The 16025-nt window shown below is 42.3% G+C and overlaps 1 protein-coding gene across 4 annotated transcripts in view; it reads right to left on the reverse strand.

Moving 5' to 3' along the window:
• Window positions 1-316: 316 nt before the first annotated feature.
• ADGRF5 (adhesion G protein-coupled receptor F5) overlaps window positions 317-16025 on the reverse strand; it is a 101685-nt gene continuing 85976 nt past the window's right edge. For 3 of the 4 annotated variants that reach the window (XM_006776419.2, XM_015572216.1, XM_015572217.1), the window contains 9 exons: window positions 14128-14340; window positions 12333-12491; window positions 11289-11497; window positions 9172-9351; window positions 6041-7432; window positions 4744-4785; window positions 4589-4648; window positions 3906-3990; window positions 317-2050 (listed from right to left, as the gene is read on the reverse strand). In XM_006776419.2, the coding sequence (XP_006776482.1) occupies window positions 1971-2050; window positions 3906-3990; window positions 4589-4648; window positions 4744-4785; window positions 6041-7432; window positions 9172-9351; window positions 11289-11497; window positions 12333-12491; window positions 14128-14340 (2420 nt within the window). In that variant the 3' untranslated portion in view covers window positions 317-1970. Of the gene's footprint in view, window positions 2051-2675; window positions 2743-3905; window positions 3991-4588; window positions 4649-4743; window positions 4786-6040; window positions 7433-9171; window positions 9352-11288; window positions 11498-12332; window positions 12492-14127; window positions 14341-16025 lie in introns of all 4 variants that reach the window. The other variant, XM_015572218.1, reaches the window with a different exon arrangement.

The raw sequence follows: 16025 nt of genomic DNA on the forward strand, positions 1-16025 counted from the left end.
TAATTCTACTAGCGGGTCCTCCACCTTCTCAGTGCTGAGCTCTGCCCACAGTTGATTGCGCCCTGGAGAATGTTGTAGCCTAAGGATCATTTCCCTTAGGGGCTTTAAATAATGAACTATTCAGTTGGAATAATGAAGCGACAACTTTCAGCAAACATGGGAGTCATGTCTAGGCCATTCGTGAATATGTAGAAATAAAGAGTTCATTTATTTTAAGCATTGTTAATATTTCTATCTGTTCCACCTGTCCTCCCCCCCCACCCCCCCACCTCCCGCACTCCCCATGAAGAAAAGAAGGCCAGGGTAAACTTTAGAATTAAAAGAAAGAGATTTTTAATGAGTTAAAATTTTAAAAGAAAACTCTTTCGAACCTTGATAAACTAATGGTTCTTGCATTCAGCCCCTTTTGTCCTATCTTCCTGGTGGGCAGGTCCTTGGTCTGAATGAGGAGCGCCTGGCCCCCATTTCCCAGGTAGTCCCACATTTTATTGTCTCATGATGACTTTGGTTGGAATATATGGTTGCTGTAGCTGCAGCACATGGTTGACTTTAATAAGGATGCAAATTTAATAAATATTTGTATTTGTATGAAAGGCACGGACACACACAAATCACAAATAATCAAATTCTTGGGAAAACCTCCACCATCTGTTCATCAAGGGGAAGTGCCAGTGAGAGCTTGGACTAGCCAGCTGTAGAACTTTCCGGAAGATTTCCAAGTGGTTGGAATGAACACAAGTTACACTGTACAGAACTCTACATGTATATTGGTCTGGAGACTTAAAGACTGAGAGCGTTAATACATAGAGAGCTACACAACACACCAAAGCCCACTAGATCCACAGTAACAATAACAGTAATACACAGTGCTTTAGATTATTAAAATCTAGTCTATAATGCACAGAGAAGTACCTGGAAGCTGTTACATATAATATATGACAATTGGGATCTGTTTTCAGTGCAATATATCACATTTGGCAATTAATGGATAAAAAAAAAACACGCATTTTTTTTTTTTTGCTTTCAAAATGTGGAACAAACCAAAACATAAGGCTTTTCTGATAAGCTATAAAAAAAACTATAAACTATAAAAATATAATCAGCAGTTGGACTTGCTTGGATCAGACAAAGGATGCTTACCACACTTCCTTTGCATATTCATTCCACTTAGCTCAAACCTCCACAAAAAAAATAGATGTGTAGGATCATGTCCCCTTCCATGCAATTTCTGGTCAATATTATTATCCACTTGAAAGCATTCTGATGATGTAATTTACTCTCTATTTCTCCCCCCACACTTCTTCCCCCCCCCCCTCTTTGCTAAGAAAATACCAGGGAGGTATTAAACTTTTTCCATGGCTTTCTTTTAGTTTCCATTTTTGAGCCACCTCTTAAGTCTCAATGTTGTATTGTCTAGTAATTGTGTTGGATCATGAACATGGAAATCTGAAAATGTGGTTCTTAATGTTGTTTCTCTCTATTTTTCCCTTCCTTCCTTCCTTCCTTCCTTCCTTCCTTCCTTCCTTCCTTCCTTCCTTCCTCCCTTCCTTCCTTCCTTCTTTTCCTTCCTTTCTTGAATTCACTAAAGTATTTCCTAGGTACTAGCATTTTTACTTCTTATTTTAATGAAAGCTTATCTTTGTGGCCAACGTGAAAAGTGAAAATGTCTCCTTGAAATTCTATTTTACAATATAGACAGAGAGTTGGGCTTTGGGAAAGTTGAGTTTCACTTAAATACTATACACATTTGCTATCACACAAAGGGTGGGGGTGGGGCAGCAAAATAAATGGAACAATTACTTTTCATCCCTCTTTACACAAGAAAGGCTCTTCCCTACTGAAAAGGTCTCTTCGGCATCAGCTCCCAGAAGCCTGTGGAGAGGATGCGTTTCCCAGGGCTTTGAAAGGACCTCTTTTTCAGAGCACAGCCACTGCTCCCCGAGAGTCACATGGGTTGGATTCTCTTGTTCTTAGTTGAGCAACGAATAAGCACTGGATGTGTTTTCCAAGGATGAGCTGGTTGTTTCTGGGGTGGAAACATTGTAGGTTCCTGAAACACAGAACAGCAGCTTAGCCCAAAAGACCAGCCTGGGAGATCACGGAAGGGGTAGGGGGACTTCTTCTAAAGGCCCGAAGGGGAGCTCTAATCCAAGAGCCAGGTAAGCTCGCCGTGCCAGAATCAAACCCATGCCCACCCTCCTCAGTGCCCGAGAACAGACAAATCTGTCATTCTCAAGCATGCGAGGCAGCCGACAAGACAAGCACTAACTACTTCCCATCATACCAGCAGCCAGATTTCTACAAAGGACAGAAAGTCTCCACATGGGCAGCCCTCCACATGCCACCACATGCATGGCACATCCATAGGAGGGAACCTCCTGGTCCCCTTGGATTGGGGTGACTTGGGGAAGCTCTTGGGAAGGGTCTGTAAGCTGAGTTGAAGGTGATGGGGGGAAGGGAGAGATGGAAAGAAAAGAGAAAACTACAGGGGAAGAAAAGGCAAGACCAGGAAAGAGGAGAAGTCAGGGGATGCTAACAGAAGTGCTGAGAGCGAATGCAGCAGGGAGGGGACCCGGAGCCACCACACAGGCTGTGTCAGCAGTAAGCCGGGATGAAGCACAGGGAGAGTGGGGGACATGTGTCGAGCAAGGGAAGAGACACAGTGGCCACCCTACCATCAGATTGGTGAACTGCCACTGCTAACAAGGTTTCCATCACTGCTTGGGGGCCCCTGTGGGGCTGCTGGCAACATAAACCAAAGTCACAGTGATTATGGACCCCTCAACGAGGTCATCGGAGCTGCATTTATGACCCGAGAGGCTACCGAGTGCAATGACGGGGAATCCCAGGCCCTGAGACCTCGGAAACAGCTCCAACTCCAACTTTTGTCTGTGTGATTCAGAAATAATGGACAGCTTTTCCTGGCCTTCCATGTTATGTGGAATCATTTCATAGACTTCTCACTAGTTTCCCTTTAATGGAAAGGGCAAACACATTCCAGCGACAGTGATGGTCAAGTGCAACAGTGCTAACACACCCTGTGGGTCCCTTCTCAGCAGGTCCAATCCGTGACCTTCAAAATCAAAAGCCAACGCCCTCCAGTTCCGTGTAATGCCTCAAACTAGAACCCGAAACACCAAGTCCTCTGGAGTTTTAACAACGAAAAGCCTTGCTCTGGAGCATCAACAGGACTCTAGATTCCACATGTGTGAGACCTGGTTGGCTTCAAGAAGCTGAAGGGAACTGCGCTGCTTATTTTCATGGAGACCGTAGCGGTGTGGCACAGAGTTTCAACTTGCCAAACAGCTGAGACTCATTGCCCAAAGCCGTTAATATTATTTATTGTGTGCCTCCACGGTGAACACTCACCTGTGCATGTTTCGGATAGCATAGCTGACTTGGGGATCCCTCATATATGTATGCATAATTTCATAAATGGCAATGTGTAAAACATGCACTTAAAAAAAAAAGGAACCAGGAGCATGGGCTTCTATAATATGCTTTTCTGAACATATTCTTTGCTGCACCACAGCCCAGAAACATGACCCACCTAGTCGCATTTCACAGGAATAGAAGAGTGGTCAGTGTTTGACAAGGCGGGCAGTTTACATCCCCATTGTTAGGGTTGATACCCTTTTGACAGACAGCTGTCTGCAGGCTTTTCTAGATTCTCCAAATCTTATTCCTCAGAAGTTATTAGTTGTTCCACTGAAGGAAGTTACCTTCTGTACCAGCCTCCTGGTGGTTTGGGGAAAATCTAAGCAAGTTCCTGTATTTAACCTCTGCCCCCAGTGAGGGCATTGTAAATGTCATGAAGTGAGGACTGGGAAAGCAGGGGTTTGAATCTCCCCATCAGGGCAATTTGTTTGGTTCAACCCAGGGAGTACCTAGGGGTCACTACCTACCTGTTTTACCAAACAAATTGTTAAATCTTCTTGATATCGGAGAACTCATAGAAAATACAGGTGTCGTCGAACCTAGGGATGTTGACTAGAAACGAGAAAAAAAAGACAATTACATGCAAATGTGTCAGACCAAGGCTCTGCTTTCTCTCTAGTCAGATTCATTTGCTGCCCTCTAGTGGTCACTGTCTGAATATCATCCCACTTCAAGGTGAGAGCAGGGATAAGCATGAATTTCTCCTTAAAACCAGTCAAGTGGGAGCCCCATGAGACCTGGAATATCATCACCAGTATTAGAAAAATTACTTGCAAATGTTTTTTATTGTTATCGAGTTTAGTATCTTCTGACATATGTAAACAGGGAAATATATTTGAGTGCAATTGTTATTTTCCAAAACAAATTATAGAAAATTCTATTCATCATTATTTCTCAAATTGTGTTCTCTACGGCCCTGAGTTTCATCAGACACTCCTTGCTTATTTCTCATTGAAATTTGATTTTAACCTCCAGTTGACATTATCTGTGCTATTTGTCCCCTGTTTAAAGATGTGGGGACAGCATCTTAATGATAGTTCCATAGCGTGTGTTGAATCAGGCGAGAAGCAAAAACATTGGAATCATCTATGCCGAAACTAGTTGTGGAGAGAGAAGGGTTTTCAGAAGTCTCTACAAAGGAAAAAGTTACCTTGGAGTGCTGTGAAGACCATCTTGACAGAGAAAACTTTTTCAGCAAAGCTTCCTGTACCTGCATTGTTTAACAACAACAAAAAGCCATCGTAAATTCTACTTCCCATGAGCACCTCAGACTTTTCCAGGAGCATGAAATTGTCATGTTCTTACCTTCTGGTCCCAGAGGCACCCAAAGAGCAGAATGAATAGTCCCTGAAAAAAAGAATTGGGAAGAAGTGCATTTCACTTATATTCTATTGTTCAGCAAAATAGGAAGTGTTGCTAACCTGGCACTGAATTTGTACTACCTCTTCCCACACCTGTGTTTATGGAGTGAGCCTAGTACATGTTGTTAAAAGAGATGCAGTAGGTCCACACCAAGGGACTTTAAATGTTTTATGTTATCAGGGCAGTTTCTGTTTCCTTATTTCCCCCCAATTGTGAAGTGGAGATCCTGCTGGTTATGCTATTAGACATACCTCTTATGCCTACAGCAGCCCTCACATAGTATGATGAGGGCCTGAGCCATGGAGTGGAATCATCATTTACTTCTAGTCAAGGCATATTATAAATGTCATCAGACATGAGCTCTATAATTTGGAGTCTTGGGCCCATTAGCAGAAATTAGAATTTGCATCCAGGGGTGTTGTCTCAACTTCACCTCCAGACCTCCTACTTCCTCACCAGCTCATGGGGGGCTGTGTTTCCTACCCACCCACTCATGAGATCAGAATTAAGCATTTCCCTCCTTGTGCCCCAAAGGCTTGTGGTCTGTACCTCGGCTGAAGCTTTCTAACCTATCGGCTTGTGTTATAATGAGTTATGCACTGCAAGAGAACAAAGAGGGCGCCTTTTCCATTTTAGCTCAATAGAACAGAATGTCCACCTTACATAAGACATTCATTCTTTTGTTCTTCAGCAAGTGCTTCCAGAGAACATTCTATGTGGTGCATAGCATTCATTTCATTTGTCAAATGGTTATTTTCAGCACATAGTTTGGGCCAAGGTCATTTTTAGGTACTAGGTATATAATGATAGATAAGACCAACGCAGTCCCTGACTTTTCAAAGAGTGATCTCATTTAATGCTTGTGGCAATTAACTGGAGCAATTACTTGGTTATATAGAGGATTTTTTCTTTTAGGAGGTAATAGATGGCATCAAGATAATGTTGGGTAAATAGCAAAATCCAGTGTAGGTAAGGGACTCTCCTCCTACTTGTACTACCAGGGCATTTAGAAGAGAGCCACATGTGCAACTAAATTATAATGCAGGTGATAAGAGGTATGAGGTTCCATGGGAACAGAGGAACGTGTCCTTTCTACCTTGTTGAGTTCTTGTGATTACTGCTCTTTAGGTCCTCCTCTGAACTAAAATCCTTCCCCATTCCCACTCCTGTTTGTGTTTCTATCATTAATTTGTCCCACCTGCCTAGATACTACCTGCAAGGCTGGCACTTCAGAACTTACCTGGAAGGCATTGAGGAGGGTAAACACAATATGGAACACAGCACTGCTTCCCTGGAACACAGTGGCGAGACCAAAACCCCAGGTGAGCCCCAAGAGTGGTGTGAGGACCCCAATGCTCTTGGTGATCTGAAACAGGCTGTTCTTCTCCTGCTTGTTGGGCTTGTCTCCAATGGAAGGTCTTAGGATCTTGGTGATGACCACAACCGTGATGGTCATGTTCACCACCACGATGATCAGCGCTGGGATGACGAAGGCCAACAGAGCCTTGGTATCCTCCCAGTTGAGCCAACAGGCATTCTTCCGCGTGTAGACTTCCCTAGGCTGCGTGGCACCCACTGTGATGACGGAGATGATAAGAGGGCAGCCATAGCCGAGAGAAAATGCAATAGTCTTCTGAATGGATTTGCTTGAATCATGCAGGATGAAAACCAGGCGGTAGAAGAGCATGAGGCCCAGAGTCAGCATCCAGAAAAAGACGCTGAGGTAGAAGAAGTGGATGAAGAAGGTGGCAGCCACACAAGCTGTCTCATTGAGTACATAGTGATGATCCCGGATGGTGGAGGCCACAATGAACCAGATGTCAGCAACCAGAAGGGAGGCTGCAATGTTCACTATGCAGATGTGACGCATATAGGAAGTCCGATTCTTGGTCACTGACTTCCACACCACAGCTTCCACAACTAGACAGGCTGCTAAGCTCAGGATGGAAAAGCACAACCCAATGTAGGAAATGATATCCAGCAGTATTTTCAGGAGAGAATCAGGGTCCGGGGAGTCAGGAGACATGAGGATGGAGAAAGATGTTAGGTGGTCACAGCTGCACGAGACACTGTCCCCATCGACTTTCGTATAGCACCCACTGCTATCCCACCCTCCTGTATAGTTGGCGAGGCTGAAGTTCCAGAAGACACATTGTGGTTTCCCACCTAAGGACTTGTTGTTCTTAAAAGTCATTGAAATCCTGAATGGAGCGGTTATTTTGTGGCTGACAGTGGTTGTCATCACTAAGCTGTTGGCAAAATTCTTCCCCTGAGTATCCTGGGCGAGGATGGTTTTGAGAGTTGGGAAAGCCACGGTGACAATAGATGTGTCTGGCTGCAGGTTCTCCACATGGCACTCGTCAATAGTCACATCGCCCCAGAGGTCGGAGTCTGAGAAAACAAACTCCTGTTTGTAGGGTTTTGGAGAGCCAGATTTTATTACCATGCCCCTCATCTGCACGTTAGTGTGGGAGATGGGCAAAACGGTGCTATCTTCTGACCGTAATGCTCGGGAAAATCTTTCCACCGAATCTAGTAGCTGTGAGCTGTGGTTGGTCTGTTGCTGTTGTAACACCTTCCATGTACTCAGGATGGGCTTGTTGAGGATGACATTGACCGTAGAAAGAACATTCTGTAATTGACATGACATGGGATCAAATCAAACCAATTCTTTCCATTATACAAGAGAAAAAATACCATCTCTTTGGAAGCTGATTGAGTGAGTATAGGTAAGAGGAAAAGGAGGCATCATAGGCTGTGGGGACCTGGGACCCACCTTCTTATGGCAGGGAGTTAGCAGAGGATGGGTTGGTCTCCAAGACAGTGAGACTTAGTTAAAGATTCAGCAAAAGTGATAGTGAGAACCACCCACTAAGGCCAATTCAGTAGGCTGGCAGAGAGCTTCATTAATTGTTTTATTTTATCTTTAACCTCAAGCTTGTAAAGGCTTTTTGGTGGCTGGCATTTCACCCACAAGGTAGTCACAAAAGACCCTCTCATATGCTGAGCATCAAATGAGCAATGCTGTTGTTGTCAAAAGCATCTTTCTTTTTTTGCTAAACATTTTGATTCTCTCTCTCATAAACTCAGGCTTGTCATTTTCTATGTGTGCCTTCTCTCAATATAATCTCTCTACCCTTTTTAAACTTTTGTTCTCTGAAACTATGAGCCCTATAGTTAGTCGACTAGTGGCCCCAAAAATGACATGTTCCATACACAGACCCTGTGAATGTGACCTTATCTGGAGAAAGGGTCTTCAAAGATGTAATTTAGGTAAGGATCTTGAGAGGAAACCATCCTGGATTACCTAGGTGAGCCCTAAATCCAATGACAATTGTCCCTATAAGAGATAGAAAAGGAGAAGATAAATGGAGGAAAGAAGGTCTTGTGAAGAGCAAGTCATAGATTAGAAGGAGGCAGCCACAAGCCAAAGATAGCCTAGCACTACTAGAATCTGGAAGAGGTAAGGAAAGACTCTCCTCCCCTGGAGCCTTCAGAGGGAACATGGCCCTGCAGACACCTTAAGTTTGGACTTCTATCCTTGAAAACCCTGGAAGAAAAAAATTCTGTCATTGTAAGCCACCCAGTTTGTGGCAATTTGGAATAGCAGCCCTAGGAAATCCCTGGTTGGGTTTGGCCAATGGGAAGCACTGGCAGGAGACGAGATGGTGGGAAAAGAAAAAGTTGAAATAGATTTTTCTACGACCCACCATACCCCGCTCCCCCATCCACACCATCTAAGCACATCTTTGGCAATAGCTATATCCCTCTGAGACTATAGCTCTTGCTAAGTGAGCCCTCCTCCAGGGATTCAGCTTTCACTCAGCTGTGGGTACACTGTTTCCTCTTTCTCCTTTAGTCCCAGGGATAGTAATGGCTCCTAAATGTTGTTGGTCTCTGAATACCTCACCCCCCTCCCCCTTTTTAAATCATGGCTTTATGTCTTGAAACAACCTTTCATTCAAGTCTCTTCATCAGCATTTTTGCAGGTGAATTCTCTTTTCTCCCAGAATTCTGACTGCTTCAAAGTTCATGTTTAGTGCTAGACATTTGAGCATCCTATTCTGAAAGCCTTTGATTTCTACTCTTCCTAGGAAGAAGATAATAGTTCATTCTATTTTAATGAAGATATTAAAGCAGAGATTCACTAAAGAAATCTTCTTAAAGTCACAAAATGAAAATAAGGAACCCCCTGATATCCTAAAAGCCATAGGTGGCAGAGCATGTTATGTGACTCTCATAACTAGGACACCGCTCTGGAAATGACAGAGAAGAAGCTATAATGGGGAGGTGTTATCTCTCTTCACCACAAGTCCTGAGGGGTGAAAAGACAAGACCCCCCAAACTCCTGTAAGGCTTAAACAAACTCACCACCATCATTTCTGAATTCACTTGGATCGGAACTGTTGAGAGCAAATCAAGGATGTTAACAATGGCTCCCAGGTTCCCCGGAGATGAACTGACTTCATGTGCCACCCTGTCTGTGCTGACAGAAAGGTCCTTCAGGTATGTAGGCAGCTTCTTGTCCTGAGTGGGGCTCTTGCTCAAAGCCTAGCAACACAAAAGCCAACACAAACCAATGAAACACTTGTCAATCAGTTTGGTCATTAGATCATGCTGATCCGTCCATGACAAAATCTCTCCTATCCATAGTTTCCTTTTTTATCCATACCCAAGAGTATATCTCATAAAATAACTTATTTTTCTTTTAAACTGTGTGTGCCCTTCAGAATGGAATATTACATAAGACCTCACACATAGGAGAACAGAAAAACATATGTCAACCTGACGACTGATTGAGAAAATAAAAGGAGGTGTGATTGTTAGAGAACTAGATTAAAGTTGAATGAAACTGATACTCAGATGGTCCGTATGGAAGCACATTGGCTACTCTTTCCTTTTTATAATCATTTCCTCTGTTGGGTGACTGTCCCCATTTTCCTGGAACAGTTCTGGTATATAACTTCTGTCACCATGTAATTATTAACAGACCCTCTTTTATTTTCTAAAAGTGTCCTGGTCTCTATGATAAATGATATTGTCACCCTATCTGTAATCATCACACTTGTGTTTTCTATCTAACTCATACTTAAAATTAAAGAATTAACTCAGGTCAGATCTTCTCTATGAAGAACTTTGATGAGTGTTCCAACACTGAAATTTATTCCTTTGAATGCATAAGTATTCATCTTACTTAGTATACTTCACATTTGTGATATTTTTATGAAAGTCATCTTGTATTCTAATTTCAATGTCCCCAATTAAATATAAGCTCCTTAACAATGTGAAAAATATGTTATATTTCTTTTTGTTCTTCTCATATCCCATAATGTCTAACATAGTACAGTCATCTGACTTGGGACACAGTAGGTTTCCAACAGTATATGTTGAATGGATAAATCAATGGAATGTGATAGGCCAGCATGCCTCTTTTATATTGACAATGTATCTAAGTATCTAGAATTGGTACCATGGTCCAATGTTGAGTCCAAATTATGCTTTCTATCTTTCTCAATTAGGATAATTTATATCTCCAATGCTTTGTCCATCATGGTCCAACTCAGATGCCAAGTTTTTCAAGCAGCACTTCCCGATTATCCTAACCAAAATTAATGTATATTTAATGTCATATTATCTATCAAATCAGATTTGGCCTCTTTACCCTGATAGCATCTATAATAATGTTTTGTACATAGTAGGTATTTTTAATGAATTTGGTATAAGACAAGAGGAGAACCAGATAAAGCATAAGTCAATATCACCTCTTTTCCTCAATTCTCCCTCCAAGGGTGAGAGAATTTGGAACCAGCTGCCTGAAGATGTCACCATCTGCTATAACCCCACTAGTTGCCTCATCAGTATTTATTTATTGTAACTCATGGAATTTTAGGAGTCGCTAAGTTTCAATGACTTAAGTATGAGATGGCATTTATCTATTTTGATGGAAAGAAAAGAATTTTCCCTTACTACATGACAGTAATCTCTATTCTAGGTAAGAGAGGTAAGCTAGTCCCTTCTTCTGTAACTACTGGTTACCTCTAAGGATTGAGGAAATCTCAAACCTGTAAAAAGTATAAAGCCCAACTTTTTTTTTTTTTTTGCAATGGGCAATCTTATTTGTTTATGTTGCTCCTCTTTCTTAAAAGATTAGAGCTATTTGCTTAATATAAAAATTATTCAAAGGACAGCAGGTAGTGAGGATAATACTACCTACCCCTTGCAGGCAACACATAGAAGGTACTGACTGAGAAGACAAGGTAAAGGTATATAGCTGTTTTTAAAGCAAAACACATATTTTGTTACCTCCATATTTGTATTTAAACCAATTTTAAGCATTTCTCGGTTTGTCCTTTTTTTGGAAAGAAACAAATAAACGTAGTTTTGAGAACAACACAAACCAGCCCAAAGCCCCTTTTCCTTAGTGCTGAGACATGATAAGCCAGACAGATGCCCCACGAAGACCTCAGAGTCAAAGGTTTGAGGATCACCTTGGCCAGCTGGAGCAGGCTGTTTATTGGGGCAGAGATGCAGTCGCTTTTCTTCACCTCCCATTGGGAGCCCACACATTTGTAGGTCATGACCCCGCCAACAGGACTCGCAGGGCTGCTGGACAGGTTTGAGAACCGGCAGAGCTTCGGGATCACTTTCCCAGGCTCCCCCACACCTATTATGGGATCTCGACATGTGATGTTCTCTCCTGCATTGGAAACGTGGAGATAAAAGGGACAACTGAGAGGAGGAGAAAAGAAAGTGGGAATGCGGTCTGACCCAGGTAGAATTTTGATGTTTAAATTCATTTTTCCCTTTACTTTCAGTGACTTTTTTGGAAGTAGCCAATCTTTATGTTGTCCCTGGCTTTCCAAACCCTCTTAATGTTTTCCATATGCATCTGACTTTAATCTGCACTTGCTTTTCCTAACAGGATTTATTTCCCACCTCCAGGCCCCGGGAAACTTCTCTCTGCTACCTGGACTATCTCAGCCATGGAAAATAATGAGAGCTTAATATGGGCTCAGCCAAATGAGAGATATTCAGGTTTCCAGGAGCCTTAGGGATATAATGCCTTCACCCAAGGGATTCTCAACTCTGGCATCTTAGAATCACCTGGAGAGCTCAGAAAATACCAACATCCAGGCTCACTACAGTCCAAGTAAATCAGAATCCCTCCAGCTGGAATTCAGGCACGTGTCTGCCCTGTGCAGTGTGTAGCCTCCCAGACTCAGCTGAAATATGATTTCATCTGCACGACTTTCTTGATCACTTCCTCCCCACCTATCTATTACCAGGCAGCCTCTCTGGCCACCCACAAAGTCTCTAGTTTAGCACTTACATTCTTGACAACATCTATCTCTCCCCGAGCATGGAGCTAGGAAATGTGGCTTATTTCTTTTCAAATCCCCCATCCTTAGCCTAAGGCATGCCATAGGAAGGTGCTCAACATCTATTATAGAATGGATGAATGTGGGAGTGAATAAATAGGTAAATTCCTGCCCATGAGTACAACGCTTTAAAATAATTGAAAATGGTCTCACCAGGCACCAGATTCAGCTTCATAGACCGGCTCCGGACTGAATTATTAGCGGCATTGGTGAAGTGGCAGAACACGTTGACATGTTTTGGACACCAGGAGACTATTGATTTTGCCATGAAATTGAATGTGTAACACGCTTGCTTTCCATGAACTTCTTTTGCTAAGGCAGAATGTTTGAAAGAGTTAAGTCACAACATGAGTCTCTGAAGCACACATTTTGTTAAAATGATCCTCTATGGATACACTTGTGCAAGAATTCCCCAGGAATGTGCTATAATGATTTTTAATGTGGTTTTTAAAATGCCTCCAGCTTACAAGTAAGCAAGCCCACACTTGCATGCATGCTAGCAAGTCCTCACCATTCTGTGCTCACACAGTTGGGGACACTCAGAATGCCTTTCAGAATGTCCTAGGTAAATCCCATCAGGTCCTGGGCCTTTATCCTGTCTTGCCTTCACCATATTGGTTGAGAGTCACCTTTTTATGGATCTGTCTCCTCCACTAGACTAAGAGGTCTTGAAGAGAAGGTACCTGGTCTTATTTTTCTTTCCACCTCCCAGGATCTAGTGCAGTGTTTGGCACATTGAGAGAGCACTGGATGAATGCATGTGAAACACAGAATGTTGAAATGTCTGAATGTTTCAGTGTCCAGATTGATTCCAGATTGATACCATGCAATCTTCTCTAAACTTTCCAGGCTCACTTGGTCCCTACTTTTCTGAACTTCCATTGTTCTTTTGATCTGTATTGTACATTTGAATAGTTATTGTTATATGCATTGTTTTTTATGACAAGAGCTTGTCTACATATTAGTATATGTGCCCTAACTGCTTTTTCTCCTTTTCATGGCCTACTTCGATGTTTTGCATTGAGCAGGTCTTCAAGAACAATTCTTGAAAGAATAACTATAAATTGCTCATGATGGTGTCTGTGTTTTGACATTTGGGTGTGTGAGTTCATATTTGGTTGACCTTCATTTGTAGGAATCCTGAGGGATCTTGAATGATGGGACATTCTACCAGAGAGTATTTGAGCTTATTTTTTTACCAAGTGCCATAGGGTGCTACCAATAGACCATTTCACCTCTTCAGTTTGGAGTTCGTGGACCACATAGGTAGTATAAATTCAAACTCCCAACCTGAATGAGGGCAAGGCAGTTATAATTCTCTGGGAAAGTTTTTGCTCACCTAGAGATAAGGCTAAGTTCTTAACTCTGGCAGGTGAACTTTGCTTTTCTAGTGTATTTTTTAAATGACCCTTTTGAGGGTCCTGGCATTGTGCTGGTGGGCTAGGGGTGCCTTAGTTATTGCATAGAGTGGAAGACCTTTTCTTCCATGGCCTGCAGAGCCTTAAAAGCCAAGGTTCTGGGTTTCTTATATTGGCAGATGCCTTCGAGGAAGCCTAACTTTAGCTAAAACATTATCTCTAGGTTTTTCTCTATGTTTGGTACTTGGTTATCTCTCTTCCTTTCTTGCATTCTCAGCTGTGCATTTAAGAGGATTTGTGGTACTTTTATGGTATGTTGATTCATAGCTTGGAGGGAGGGCCTATCAGAATGTCTGGTCAGCTATGTTGAGGAAGTGGAAGACTTGTGAAGGTACTTTAATACTTTGATACAAACTCTCAAGATTTTGCCACAAGCCAAATAAAACAAAAGAGAAGGTAATAATGGCTTTTGGAATTCACTCTGTTATATTCTGTCTCTGAAGCAATCCCATGTCTACTTTAAGAGTAAACTTTTAGACTCTCCCTGTAAAAAATACTATGTCCTAACAACTCAGCAGTTGGCATCTTACCAGCAGGAAAGGTCAGGGTGTCCACTTGGAAAGTGACTTTGTAGTCTTCATCCTCCTCCACGCAGCACCTGAAGCGATGGGACCCTGTGCATGGAATTGAAGCTTCCAAAGGATCAACCATGATGTTTGACTCTTGAGGCAGCGGGTGAACAGTGACATCTTTGGTGGTGACACTGTATGATTTCCTATATCTAAATATGCATTGATAGGTTCCTGGATGGAAGGAAGCAAGAATAAGATGAAATTAAGTCATCACTCCCAAAAGGTGTTCGCTGAGATTAAGAAGAGGCTTAGTTGCCCTGTCAAGACTTCCTGGACAGTGGGTAAGAACATGCTTGATAGACTCTCCTCCTGAGTGCTCTATGTCTGTATTTGAAAGACTAACTGAAGGCCACCTAAATATTCACTTACTTTCAAATAAAATTAAGTGGCTTATCCAAATTCATACATTCTGTTAGGGGGAATCGGATTTCAAAACAGGTTCCCAATACCTACTCCAAGGCTCTTTCATTAACCAGGGAATGAATGGGAAATTTGGTGTGTGCTGGGGTGGCAAGTTCTTTGAAGAGAGTTGTCACCCAGGTGGAACACTGTGATGCCCTCTCTTTCCATCTCTGAGTAGGCTCCTCAATTTCCAGGACCCCATGGCACCACTGAGAGAGAGAGAGAGGGAGAGATTTCTTGGGAGAGCTCAGCCTCTGTACTCTGGAATGAGATGTCTGATGTCTCACTCTTATCTAGAAAAGTTTAAAAGTAAGATGCTGGCTGACCTTGCTGAAGTAAAAGGGGAGGCAGCAGCAGGAGTAGCCTGCATGCTCAATTTTTGGTGTGGCAGAGTGGACCGTGGACAGTACTTGGGTTGAGTTTCTTGAAAGGACCTTTTCCCACTGAGTATTAGGGCTCATCAGAGGCTGAGCCACCATTTGAGCACCTATCATGGGGACAGTACAGGAGATAAGAAGAGTACCTACAATTTAGTAAGACCCTTTTTTAATTTTATTTTTTATTTTACATTTCTTCTCTTTGTTCCAAGTCTAGAGAAGTCAGAAAAGCCACTAGCTGGAGGGAAATCAGGCAGAACAAAAAACAAGAAGAAACTCCTTTCAATTCTGTTGGGAGGGAAGGGAAATTTAAATTCCATTCAAATGAAAGTGTAGTTGAGTTAGGTAAGACTAGGTTTTTTTAGCACTTGAGTATGAGAATGTTTAATAAATGCCTGTAACTGGGAAAGCTATGGCTCCTCCTAAGCTATTGCCCAGTAGAAGGAAAGAGCAACTTGGGCAGAACTAGGTGTGAGTTCGCCATAGGAGAAATATACTCTCATTTCCTGATATTTTACTACAGCCAAACAATAACCAATTATTTCTACAATGTTGCCTGGTCTTCATAGGAAAAAATGAAGAAGACCGGGGACTCACAGAATCTGGGCTGATTAATCTTACAATTAATGAAAGATGTCAGAGTGAAGTGGTTCAGAATTAGCCACTAGCCAGAGTTTCACCCTGGCACTTCCATTTACAAGATGCATAATCTTGGGCAACTTACTTAACCTCACTGAGCCTCAGCTTTTCCATCTGCAAAATGGGGATAATAATAGCATTATCCTCTCAGTTTACTGTTTTAAATGAATTAACATACTTTAACACTTAGGACAGTGTCTATCACATAGTAAGAGTTCAATAAATGTCAGCTGTTATTACAGTAGCTCAATCAAATTCTCTTCCCCCTCCCCCTCAAAGATTTGCATATCTTCCCAACATGAATAATGTACAGAGAAATATAGGAAATAAAAATGTTCCTTCCTTTGGATCCAGGCCTAATAAACCTTTTACCTACCGTATTTGCCGGCGTATAAGACGACTGGGCGTATAAGACGACCCCCTAACATTTCCACTCAA

Source organism: Myotis davidii, unplaced genomic scaffold (genome assembly GCF_000327345.1).
Source record: "Myotis davidii unplaced genomic scaffold, ASM32734v1 scaffold167, whole genome shotgun sequence".
NCBI lineage: Eukaryota > Metazoa > Chordata > Mammalia > Chiroptera > Vespertilionidae > Myotis > Myotis davidii.